The sequence below is a fragment of the Patagioenas fasciata genome, chromosome 2, assembly GCF_037038585.1.
Source record: "Patagioenas fasciata isolate bPatFas1 chromosome 2, bPatFas1.hap1, whole genome shotgun sequence".
NCBI lineage: Eukaryota > Metazoa > Chordata > Aves > Columbiformes > Columbidae > Patagioenas > Patagioenas fasciata.
The window spans coordinates 56576904-56589998 of NC_092521.1; the positions used below are offsets into that span (position 1 = coordinate 56576904).

Genomic DNA, 13095 nt, shown 5'->3' on the forward strand with positions numbered 1-13095 from the left:
ATTTTGGGATTATTTCTTGATTGATAGGGGTTACCTTAACTGTGTTCAAGATGGAGAGAGCACTCAAGATTCTTCTGCTGTAGAGTCCTAGCTGGGTCACCTTTCACCAAGCAAATAATGAAGTTCTGTAACTCTGGCCTCAGGGCTGCTCTTGCACAACAACAGAGATCCGGTCAGACAGTAAAGATGTGCATAGATAGATGAATGCTTCCCACCAGGGCTATATATCACAATAGTCTATGTAGACAATAGCATCCCACAGAAGAGTCACGCTGGTGTTAAAACAGGCAGACAAGCTAGGCAGCTTTTTTCTACCAGGGAAACCATGAAACAGCTACCTAAACGGATGATAAACGAGATACATCAGGTGTGGGAACTTGTTTTCTCTCTGGAGGAGACAGAAAATCTCCCTTTTAATTAAAAATCAAGCTACTAAAACTCAGCATATTCCATGGCACACTCTGTATTGTGGTTACATGGACTTTTCAGGGAAGCTGCTGCACAGAGACTGCTTGCCTTTCCAGTTAGAAGTTTCAGGCAGCAGCTTGTTATCTGCTGGCAAAACCACACCAGCAAACAGCAATGCAGAGAAGATGGCAGTTGGCGGGGCATTGAGAAGGTCCTCCACCCATTCCTCTGGATGCTGCCACTTCAGTGGAGGTTGCAACCTGCCCGTTGTACAGGTCAACAGACAAAGGCCAGCGATGGAGAAGGTGATGATCACAGAATGTTAGGAATTGGAAGGGACCTCGAAAGATCATCTAGTCCAATCCCCCTGCTGGAGCAGGAACACCAGATGAGGTTACACAGGAATGTGTCCAGGTGGGTTTTGAATGTCTCCAGAGAAGGAGACTCCACAACCCCCCTGGGCAGCCTGTTCCAGTGCTCCATCACCCTCACTGTGAAGAAGTTTCTTCTCAAATTTAAACGGAACCTCCTGCATTCCAGTTTGTATCCATTGGCCCTTGTCCTGGCTCCATCCTCGTGACACTCACCCTTTATATATTTATAAACATTAATGAGGTCACCCCTCAGTCTCCTCCAAGCTAAAGAGACCCAGCTCCCTCAGCCTTTCTTCATACGGGAAGTGCTCCAGTCCCTAAGTCATCTTTGTGGCTCTAGTGATGTCCACCTGCACACAGCAAGGGCAGGATTCCTCGGCGAGTGAAGACGCCATGCCCATCTTCACCAAACACGGGCTGGGCGGAAAGCACAGCGGGGATGAGAGACACCTCTGGGGCCAGAGGACCCTGGCTGAGGCCGATGTTAGGGAGCGGGTGGCCCCGAGCCGCTGTGGGTTCGAGGGCGGTCCCCGCTGGGGGCGGCCGTTGGCGGAGCGCGCGCGCGGGGCGCCGGCCGTTGGGCGAGACGCAGAGGCGAAGTTGGGGGGGGGAGGGGGGGTGGTGAGCGCGCGCCGCCCCGGAGCCCATAAAGCGGCGAGCGGGCGGCTGGCGCCGCGCAGAACCGGGTGCGGCGGTGGTAGAGCCGGGGCATCGCCATGAGGGAGATCGTGCACATCCAGGCGGGACAGTGCGGGAACCAGATCGGGACCAAGGTGAGCCTTGAGGGGACCCCCGCTACTTGCGGAGTGTCCCAGTGCCTGCCCGACGCTCCCGGCCGCTTCTGCGGGGCTGCTGTGCCGCGGCGGGGCGGGGTTGTGCCCGCCGCTCCCCACCGCCGGCCGCTGCCGTCCCGCTCCCCTTGCCGAGCGGCGCCGGGCGCGCTCGGGGCTCGGAGCGCCGCGCATCTCGCCTCTCTCCGTGACCATAAATGGCTTTGGGAAGCACCGAAACCAAACGGGGCTTTTCAAATTGCTATTATTTTATTATTTTTTTTGTGTGTTTAAACTGGCCAGGCCGGGGCTCAAGGGCGAGCCCGAGCGGCCCCCTCCAGACGCCGGGACGCCACAGCCCGTCCGGGCGTGGAGTTGGCGGCCGGGCCGCTTGTCCGTTGGGTTTAAATGCTGGTGCCCGCCCGGCTTGTGCTGTCCCGTCCCGTCCCGCGCAGGGAGGGGCGGCGGGCACGCCAGGAATCCGGCAGCTGCGGCCGGTCCGGGCCGAGCCGCTGGGCTGCCGCCCCCGCCCGCGCTGAAGCCGGGGCGCTGGGCTGGGCAGGGCAGGGCCGCCGGTGTTCCGCGGGGCAGTTCCCAACCCGCTTCTCCTTTTCCTCCCTTAGTTTTGGGAAGTGATAAGTGATGAGCATGGCATTGACCCAGCCGGAGGCTATGTCGGTGACTCAGCGCTGCAGCTGGAGAGGATCAATGTCTACTATAACGAATCATCGTGTGAGTGTGGGACGGGGAGGGGTGAGGGACAGGGGTCTCTGTGGGAAGTGGCACAGGTATTCGGGAGAAAATGGGTTTGTGAAGCCCTATTGCACATCTGGTTATGCTCTTCACGTGCCATCAGCCCCCATATCTGATCCCAACTCATCGCATTATACACAGAAAAGATTTTCTGCTTTCTTAGAAACTTAAAACTGGGTGTTATCTCCCCCAGCAGAGAAAAATGACACAAGGAGTTGTCCTCAGAGGTGGAGGCTTATTTATTAGTTAACACTCTGCTAGACCCTTGCTTTTTAAACATATTATTGTTTCATCAGATGTGTCTTATCAGTTTCCCCAAATTAAAGTATTGATTATATGAGCCTGTGTCTGTAGTACTCTTGATTTTGTGACTGAGAGGACTGGGCCACAGGTAATGCAGAAGTCAATGGTGATTCATTAATAAGATGCAAAAGGTGGCTAAATCCTCTGAGTCAGTCTGTTGTTAAAGGGTGTTAACAGTATAAAATGGGGATCATGAGTTCTTTGGTCTATTGACATGAACCTGCAAGTGCAAATGTTTCACCTTTTGTCCAGTTCAGGTTAATTGATATTATTTGCCTTGGTTTCCTGGAACAACTTCAGCTGGATACAGATTCTTTATCTGTTGCTAAAACAGAGTTTGCAAAATGTAACCTACCATCTGTAGGACCAAAAAGATGTCAGATTTGTCTTTCAAGCAGAACTGATTCGTTCCTATGGTGCTGAGTTTTTTCATCACCATGATTTCCTGTATCAGTAATATTTATATATGTACAGTCTTAATTAGAATAATAGTATGAGATATAATGTATTTGTGTATTGAGACCTGTAACTGTGTTAGCTTATTTCGGAACATTAAGGGCATGCTTACTTTTTATTGTAGCCCAGAAATTTGTACCAAGAGCAGTCTTAGTGGACTTGGAGCCGGGAACCATGGATAGTGTGCGATCTGGTCCTTTTGGTCAGCTCTTTCGGCCTGATAATTTCATCTTTGGTATGTGAATATCACTCTTTAAAAAACAAAACTATCCAACAGATGCTTGATTACCAAGTGAATAGTCAAAATGCATTTAAGCTCCCTATTCCAAAGTAGTTGTTTGTACTGAGAAATCCTACTAGCTTAACAATACAATTACAATTATCTGTAAGTCAGCTAGAAGATCCTGTTAACTGGAAAAGTCATTCCTTTGTTAATTATTCCTTCAATTAGCAAACTACTGAAACTTTCCTATGGCATTCAGACAAAGCACATTGGCTTTCCATATACATGAACTCCAGAGAAACCCTGAGACCACTTCTTTACAACAAAATGCATGGAAATTTTGCAGAAAATGGAGAGGGGGAAAAACCTCAGACACAAACCAACCGGACTATTCTTCATATTCTTCATATTTGCATTAAAAGCTTGAGCATTACATTTTTTTGTAGTCTGTGTAATTCAACTTTTTCAACAGATTCTTGCAGAATAGTAAACAGTACAGGAAGACCAACTGTAATATGAAAAAGACTGTCATATATAGCCACTTACTGGGTTATTTTCCAACATAATGAGGAACAGCCTGAGAGCACTTGGGGAACTTCTGGTTTTGCAGTGTTCTAGAAGATGGTTGTTCTAACCTTTACTGTTTCACTTTGGACTTTTGTAGTACTTTCCATCTAAGCTTAGAAATGCACATTACCAGGGTTAAATTTTGTAGCATCCTTGCAAAGTACAGAAACATTATCAGTCCCTTTGCACTAAAGGAGAAACAGTGTGTGGAAGTTAAATGATCCACTTGCTGAAACAGGAAGTCTGAATGAAAGCTACCATGAGAACTCTCATGTCCTTTTGGTTTCCAAGTCTGCACTAGCCACAAAACACATTTCTTCCTGCCAAGGCAAGCTTAAGTTGCAACTTAGTTTGGTATATTGTGTTAACATAAGGAAGGAAAAATGCCAGGGACAGACAGAGAAAAGATAAACATTATTTAGGTGGTATAAACCGAACTTCAGTCTGTGTTGTTGCTGTTGAGGTGGGGAGTAAAGAAGCCATACAGAGTCACTTTGAGTATTTAACTGACTTCAAACTTTTAACGCTATCACTATCGTTCTCCTGTATACCCCATAGCAGAGATGTTAAGGGTCTTTTTCAAAGAAATTTTAAGTTACAACATACGGAAGTCAACTTGGGGAGAAAAGCCATAGACATAGGCAGCTTTATGATGTATGTTTCTATGCTCAAGTTTCTCCTTTCCTTCCTTTCTTCTGCATGGACCACACGAGCCTCCAAAAGTGGATTCACCTGACCTATGGAAATACCTGAACTGGAGATTTACAGTTTGGCATACCACCAGTAAAAACAGAGCAAAATCAATTCAGAGTGTCTTCAACAATAGTCCAGTTCACTGTACTCCCTTTCTGCCAAACTAACAATGAACCAACAGCATGTGATCAACTCCTATCTGACAGAGGCCCCTGCCAGCATCAGGCACTGTCCTTCCAACCTGCTGAATAATGCAGAATGGCTGCCTGAGTGCTGAAGTAATGATCTTCTGTGTCAAAAGCCAACAAAGCATTTTATTTTCTCTTTTAAAAATCTGGCCTGGGATTACAAAGGATTTTGTGGCAGAAGCTGGCAGTTCCATACTTGCTGTACCCCAGGCTGTAAGGGTTCATTCTGATGGAGATGTTTTCTGCCTCTGCTTGTATATGCCTGCATGCATACCTGTCTCTATAGCAAGTAACTGTGGACCATCAGTCAGGATTTCATTCAGGTATATTGAGTACATGACAACACCCTCCAGATACAGGAGTTTTAGCTGAGACTAGCAGGAGACTCAGGTGGACACAAAATAATCCTTGAGCTTAAATGCTTGTGTTGGCAAGGTGGTGATCCAAAATGTGAAGAAGTGCAAGTGGAATGAAGCTGCTATACAAGAGCAGCAGGTCTCCTGGCCTTCTGACAGCATACAGTTGCCCACCAGGAGTTGTTAAGAACTCTGATGTAGCTCTTCTTGTTAGCCAGTTTTCATGTGTATATTTTGCATTTCTCATTCTTGTGTACACTCCCGATAGTTTTACTGCATAGATGCCACCCCAATTTCAATCGTCTGAACTGGTAGGGGCAACCACAAGATGGCTGCTAGTCCAAGAAGCTGTCCTTCCCTCTGAATTATACCATTAGTTCTACACTAAGGCCGTTCACACTGGGCTTCTAAGAGTTAATCTGCAAGCTACTGATCTGTCAGTTTATCTTGTGTTTCCAGCAGTGAAGAGAGGAAAGGAGTGAAAGCAGATTGCAGGAAATAGTTGCCATTTTAGGGATTAAAAAATAAATGGACTTTTAGACAAACAGCTTCTATGCATGTGCAGCTCAACCTGAATATGTGTGATAAAGCTACGATGTGTTGGAGAAAGAAATAGTGGTAGAAGGATCTGAAGGTACCAAGAGTGCACATCAGTTGTGGGATTGTGTTGTGTAGACTCCCTTGTGTAAACCCAGTAAATGTGCAGTGAGAAAAGGCAGATGCAGGATGCTAGAGATGGGCTGCATACAATCATTGCAGTTTAACCCGAGCTAGCAATCAAAACCATAATAGCTGCTTGCTTACTCTTACCCTCCCCTCCTCACCAAACAGACGAGAGAATTAAAAGGGGAGAAACTTGTGGACTGAGATAAGCGCAGTTTAATACAATAACAAAATACTACTACCACTATATATATAACGGAAAATAGAATATAAAACAAAAGATACTCAGTGCTATTCCTCAAAAACTCATCTGTTTTGAGCAGCCAATCCCAGAAAAAGAGAGAGCACCCTGGTCTTGAACAGTGTCCAGGGGGAAGAGAGAAAAAAAGGCAGAGGCTCACTGCAAGGATTGCCAAAAAATCTGCTGATTCCTGGTTTCTACGGACACGTGCTTATTTTTCACATAGAGATTTAATCCCAGGGGACTTGATGATTTTATGTGTTTGTCTAAAATTTTTCAGAGGTTTGGTATATACTTGGTAAGTGGAGGGTATCCAGTAGGGTTTCACAGGGTCATGATCAAGATCTCCAGGTGTGTGACAGCCTTGTCAGTCCCATGGCACCTCCAGACTGTACTGCATTGTTGTGGGTAAGAGGTCTGGATTCCTGCACAGCAGAAAATTTCAAATGCCAATGTCAGAGATCCTTGACAGATGGCTGACTAGTGGATGAAGTGCATGGGAGTAGTCGATAGTTGTGGGCTAGAGAGAACCCATTGGTACTGGTGTAGGCAACTGCTGCTACAGTTCCACTCAACAATTTAAATACAAAGGTTGTATTAGCGCAATACAGAGGTGGTAGTAGTTGTGTGGGCATCCAGGAGTTCGACTCAGATTAAGACTGAGGGAGTGTAGTGCAGTGGAAGGCTCGAAGGAGGACAGGTCCACCTCAGTGTTCGGTATTTTACCTCCTAACTTTATTTGCAAACTAAGCAAAAGCAAGTAAAATCAGTCTTTACTGATTCCCCGCCCCCCCACAATTAAAATAATGTTTCCATATTTGTGAGAGTAACTCCAATTCTTCTTTTACCTTGTTCTTTCTTTGTATTCTCCATTCCCTCCTGTTCTTCATTCTTTCCTTATGTCACTGCCCACAGAATGACAACACAATTTTTACACAAGGGGCAATCTATAAAATGAAGTCCTAAACTCAGAATTTAGCTTTGTTAGGATTGTACTGCATCTTGAAGCGTTGTGTGCTTTTTAGTGTCCATCCTAATGTGCTGCCCTGTCTGTAGTAGGGGATCTGCTCAATCAGACCCCAGATGGTTACAAACATGTTTAATTCTGGAAGGATATTACTTTGTGCTTTGCCCAGCTGGACAGGAAGTGCTGAGCTCCCTATGTTCAAAGAGAGAAAAATATAGCAACCTGCAGAACAATGCATTAACTAACCAAATACATCATGAGGAAACCAAGCATTTATGCAGTGAAAATAAAGTGCATCATATTTAAACAATATCCCAGCAAGTAGTTTCCCTGATTCATGTGTTCGGCACCAACACGGTGCACTGGGAATTGAAATGAGATATGTTAATAGGAAGGAAGGGGAAGGTCTTGCAGAACAACACAGAAGCTGACAGCCCTATGCCTGATTCTGAAACTGTTCCTCTTTCTGAACACCCCTCTCAAGAGTAGCATTAAGTGACTTCTGTGGCACAGTGTATGTATGTAGTAGACACAATGAGGAACAGGAGTATTTGAAAAACTGGCCCCCCATTTCATCCTCCTTATTATCTAAGTAATAACAAAATAGTGACATAGCAAAGGATCCAGATTGTCCATCTTAATAAATTGAGTGGCACAGAAAAGGCAAATGGAAGCCTTGGGGAGAAAAAGAGGGACCCATGAAATGTCAGTGATCTGATTTTGCAAGTTGCTTTGCAGATCCTGAAGAACAGTGAGTTTGTAGGGAGAACAGTAAAAGCTAAAAGGCACTTATTAACTACCAGATTTTTGAAATAACATTCTCGAAGCTTCAGTCTGTCAGTATTTTCAGTCAGATTAGGTAACCATGAATTAAAAAAGCTATAGTTCTTGATATAACAAGTTAAATAGAGCTCCTGAAGCCCAGCCTTATCCTTGAATGACAACAATGACTCCATGTCTCATGGGAACAGTCCAAGAACCTTTCGTTTAGGAATGTGTATCTGTGGTTTAGCTTTGTATACATCACGGTTCTTAAAAAGTATTTAAATATTAAACAGTCACCTTGTGTTTATGGAATAAGCAGGATTGGGAGTGTGAAAGCTTTCAAAACAAGGAGACAAGGCCATCTTTGCATTTCTGGAAGGTTAAATACCAAAAAAGAAAAGAAACATGCAAAGGCATAAATGCAAACTACCAGGGATTTGAGACAAAATGAGACTATGTAAAAAGTTTCAGTTTATACTTACGAAGATATTTGTGGGCAAAACTGAAGAGCAGAGTTATCCACCTGACAGATTTATAGCAGCTTTTGTTACAGATGTAAATCCATTTGACATGCAAATATCAAACCTTACCAATAATTTTGTATATTTTTTTTCCCTATTGTATGTTATTTTAGGACAAACTGGTGCAGGAAACAACTGGGCTAAAGGACACTATACAGAAGGGGCAGAGTTGGTTGATTCCGTACTTGATGTAGTAAGAAAAGAGTGTGAACACTGCGATTGCTTGCAAGGATTTCAGCTCACTCATTCCCTGGGAGGAGGGACAGGGTCTGGCATGGGAACCCTACTCATCAGCAAGATACGAGAGGAATACCCTGACAGGATAATGAATACCTTTAGTGTCATGCCTTCTCCAAAGGTTTCTGATACAGTGGTGGAGCCTTATAATGCTACACTCTCGGTCCACCAGCTGGTTGAAAATACAGATGAAACCTACTGCATTGACAATGAAGCTTTGTATGACATTTGCTTCCGCACGCTGAAGCTCACCACTCCAACATATGGTGATTTAAACCATTTGGTTTCTGCCACCATGAGCGGGGTGACTACATCCCTGCGGTTTCCAGGCCAACTAAATGCTGACCTCCGGAAGCTGGCAGTAAATATGGTCCCTTTCCCACGCCTTCATTTTTTCATGCCAGGCTTTGCTCCTCTGACAGCCCGAGGCAGCCAGCAATACCGAGCACTCACTGTTCCAGAGCTCACCCAGCAGATGTTTGATGCCAAAAATATGATGGCAGCCTGTGACCCAAGACATGGGCGATATTTGACAGTGGCTACTGTCTTCCGTGGTCCCATGTCCATGAAGGAGGTCGATGAGCAGATGTTGGCCATCCAGAACAAGAACAGCAGTTACTTTGTGGAGTGGATCCCAAACAATGTCAAGGTGGCAGTGTGCGACATACCTCCTCGTGGCCTCAAGATGTCTTCCACATTCATTGGCAACAGTACTGCTATTCAAGAGCTCTTCAAGAGGATCTCAGAGCAGTTTTCGGCCATGTTCAGGAGAAAGGCCTTTCTCCACTGGTTCACAGGAGAAGGAATGGATGAAATGGAGTTTACAGAAGCAGAAAGCAACATGAATGATCTGGTTTCAGAGTATCAGCAATACCAAGAAGCAACAGCAAATGACGGAGAGGAAGCATTTGAAGATGATGAAGAAGAAATCAATGAGTAAAGAAATTAGGTGCGCTGTTTTGCAGGCCAAATACTGAAATCTGGATTTCTAATAATTAAGCTTATCAATTTCTATTTAGGCTTATTAAAACAAGCAAAAAGAATAAAAGGAGCGTGAGCCTCAGATATTAGAGGTGCTCTTCAGAGTCCATTGAGGTCACAGAGAACTGAGGACATTCAGCATTTCTGGAAATCAGGCCGTTTCTATTAATGAGACAAATATAAGGTATTCAGTTAAGACTTTGACCTAAGAATTGGAACACACAGATTTCTAGTTTGGGATATTTTTTTTTTCCCCCAAAGTTCATAACTTGTAAAGTTGTACAAGAGAAGATGTAAAATAGGCATGAAAATCTACAAAATAGAGCTGCACTATTTTCATCCAATTACGAGTAAGAAAATTTTGTGGGTTTGATGTATTCATTCTGTACCAAATGTACACTACTAAAGTGCCAGGAACAAATGAATTCATAATAAAAAGAAGAAAAAAAATTTCGCTATTCTGTACAGTAACTGTTAACAGTGATATTTGACTCCAGTCCTCTAAAAGCCAAATAAAAGAGATGAGTATCCTTTCAAGCAAAAGTGTTTTGAGCAGTCAATGCTGTATAAATATCCAGTGAGCTGCAGGCCAGAAGCTGGATTTATGCTAGGCGACTCTGTCACTTGCTGCTGAATAATCATAGATTATGTATATGAAATCTATCCATTTTGGATGTATTCTTTAAGGATCCCTGGGGTTTAAAGTGGCACCTCAATATCTGGCTGGTCCCATGTCTTTCTGGCTCTCCCCAGTTACAGGTGCTACTCCTATCTCTGTTCCACCTGGCCCATATAGCTGAAATACAGATACTCCACAGAACATGGTAGGAGAGGGGACGTAGGCTATGTGCTGATATATCTCACTACACAGGTTTATAAGTTCACCACACATTGATGTCTTGTTACCATAATAGGTTAAAATCACTGAACAGATTAAAATTAAAAGGCAAATAAAAGCATTTATCCACAATATTCAAAACCCCTGGCAAAATGAAAGATGAACAACAGTTAATCTGCTTACGCTAAAGCTGAAACAGAAAGGTCTCTGTCCCAGCTGACTTGCTGCCTTGACAAAGTGACTGTTGGGCATTTGCTCTTTGTGCGTGCCTCATGTTTCTGCTCGTATCAATTAAACAGCCCTTCTCCATTAGAGAGCCTCTACCAGAGAACAATCTGTCTACATGGAATCTCTTACTTAGGTCAGTTTCTAGGCAACAAAATAAGCAAACAGAGGAGAAACCCTCTGGAAATCCAAACTTTAAATGTTTCGGGAACTCTTTGCTCTTTTTCTTCTTGCCTTCAGAAGCAATTTCTAAGCAAAAGTGTTGCTCAATACTTAAAAAGGCACTTTTTGCAAACACAGTGTAATTTCCAAAGATCCATTGCTCCTAGTAAGATTATGTTACATGTTGTTAGTTTGGGATTTATGGAAGGAGACAGTATTTTATAAAGTATATGACCCAGGCAAGTGTTAATCACATAAGTTGAGGCTGTCTGCCCAATTTTATTCTACACAGAAATGGAACTGAACCAGTTTTAATCCAGTACAAGTTTTCCATGTGACATGATTTCATGGCTTGAGACACAGTCATTGGAACACACTAACCAAACTGGCTTTGGTGTAGGTGTGTAGGCAGAGGTGGGAGGGCCTGGCCGAGAATCTTTTGAAGGGTCATGATGGAGTCAGCAAATTCACGGGAACCACGTTCTTTGCAATGGCTGGTGATGCCTAAAGAATTTGCAAATAGCAATAGAGCACCTTTAAATACACATTTTATAAATGTTCAGATATGTTGTGTCCGCATATTTATCATGGCATGAGTTTATGCTAAAACACAATATCCATTAAATAGAAATTAATATGTAGTGCAATACAAAGCAAAATCCATATGGAATAAAGTAATTAAACTTAGAATTTTAGGTGATGCTTTGTAAATGGCAGGTTATTAGCCTCAAGAGGGAAGAGAATGTGTTACAGGCTCAGAGCCTGCCATCCTACAGCTGTGGCACAGACTTTTCAATTAAAGCCCTAGTATAACTGCTTCTGAATGAAGTAGAACCAACCACCTCACACCTTGTGGAATTGCATGTTGTTGTAATACAGAATTTGTAACTAGGTCCCAGCCATAAATTCTGATATTATTGGGGAGAGGAAAGTTAATACTTTAAAAATGCCAGGAATCTTGGCATTCCTAACTAACTGAGTTATTCACTTGGTAAGCCAGCCTGTTCTTTACCGCTTTTCACACATATTGACTCAAAATCCAGAATACAGATTCTGAGCCTGTGGAATCCAGACCTGACAACATCCTCTGATCCTAGTTTGACTCAGCCATTCCTTCACATGTATTTACTTGCAACTGTTTGATGTGAATTTCTAGAATGTGAGGATGTGGGGGAGGCAAACTAATGCCCTCTTTAGGAAAAAAAAAAAAAGGAGATAGATTTCTATTTGATCTTAAGAAAAGAAAAAAAAAAACAACAAATCCCCCACCAAAATGAACCCATGAACCTCTAGTAGGAACACATGCAGAGGACTAGCTTCCATGTAAGCAGTAAGAAAGTCACGGGAAGCACAAATGCTTCCTGTTCCTCTTCAGTCAACCAACTCACATCATCTTTTCCTGGTATAAAACTGATGATTGTTTTAGTAACAGGTCTGGTGAACAATTCCTTCAATTGCATTTCCTTTTGACTGGAGTCCTACTTTTTCCTTGGAAACTTTTATTTTAAAATCTGCTTGCCGAATGCCACCTAGCTACATCCTCTTCACATTCCTCACCTATGCGTTTTTCATTTTCCCCATAGTTTTTCAACCTAGTCTCTTGCACCTGTTCTTTCTGTGCGTCGCTCACCTTCATTTTCCCTCCTTGTTACGGCTTTGTACCTGCCAACTCTAAGAAGGCCTGGAAGTCCAACTCCCAGTCCTGCCCAGTCACAAAGACCTCTGCCAGCACTAGGATGAGGGGAAAAAAACCCAGCAACCTGCACCGCTGACAGCACTTGAGAACAGGGAGTGGGTGAGGTGTGCCGTGGGAAGAAGGTGTAGTATCGGGACAGAAACAGCAATCCAGCCTGAAGGGCCAGCTCCTTTGCAAAGTTACTCTGGTCAAAGCGACAGTGATCAGAGGGCTGGAACACCTCTCCTACGAGGACAGGCTGAGAGAGTTGGGGCTGTTCAGCGTGGAGAAGAGATGGTTCTGGGGAGACCTTATTGTGGCCTTTCAGTACTTCAAAGGGGCCTATAAAAAACATGGGGATAGACTTTTTAGCAGGCCCTGTTGCGAAAGAACAAGGGGTAATGGTTTTAAACTAAAGGAGGGGAGATTCAGGCCAGACTTGAAGAAGAGATTTTTTTACAGTGAGGGTGGTGAAACGCTGGCCCAGGTTACCCAGAGAGGTCACTGGTGCCTCATCCCTGGAGACATTCCAGGCCAGGCTGCACAGGACTCTGAGCAACCTGATCCAGCTGAAGATGTCCCTGCTCATTGCAGGGGGTTGGACTAGATGACCTTTGAAGGTCCCTTCCAACCCAAACTATTCTATCATTCTGTGATAATGGAGCAGACCCTTAATTCACAGACATGACAGTCCCTGCATGTGCTACCTTAACCAAGCCACTGCATCCT

The 13095-nt window shown here is 44.0% G+C and overlaps 1 protein-coding gene across 1 annotated transcript; it reads left to right on the forward strand.

Moving 5' to 3' along the window:
* Positions 1-1399: 1399 nt before the first annotated feature.
* On the forward strand, positions 1400-10009 carry TUBB6 (tubulin beta 6 class V). Its single transcript, XM_065831315.2, has 4 exons — positions 1400-1555; positions 2176-2284; positions 3189-3299; positions 8362-10009. Exons 1-4 carry the CDS (start codon positions 1499-1501, stop codon positions 9423-9425), a joined length of 1341 nt encoding a protein of 446 aa, XP_065687387.1. The 5' UTR covers positions 1400-1498; the 3' UTR covers positions 9426-10009.
* Positions 10010-13095: the final 3086 nt, after the last annotated feature.

What these genes read in the sequence shown, in the direction of transcription:
- TUBB6 (XM_065831315.2), top strand. Translation starts at nt 1,499, where the DNA reads ATGAGGGAGATCGTGCACATCCAGGCGGGACAGTGCGGGAACCAGATC. An exon ending in CTACTATAACGAATCATCGT is followed by an intron (nt 2,285 to 3,188) that starts GTGAGTGTGGGA and finishes TTTTTATTGTAG; the next exon opens with CCCAGAAATTTGTACCAAGA. An exon ending in GCCTGATAATTTCATCTTTG is followed by an intron (nt 3,300 to 8,361) that starts GTATGTGAATAT and finishes ATGTTATTTTAG; the next exon opens with GACAAACTGGTGCAGGAAAC.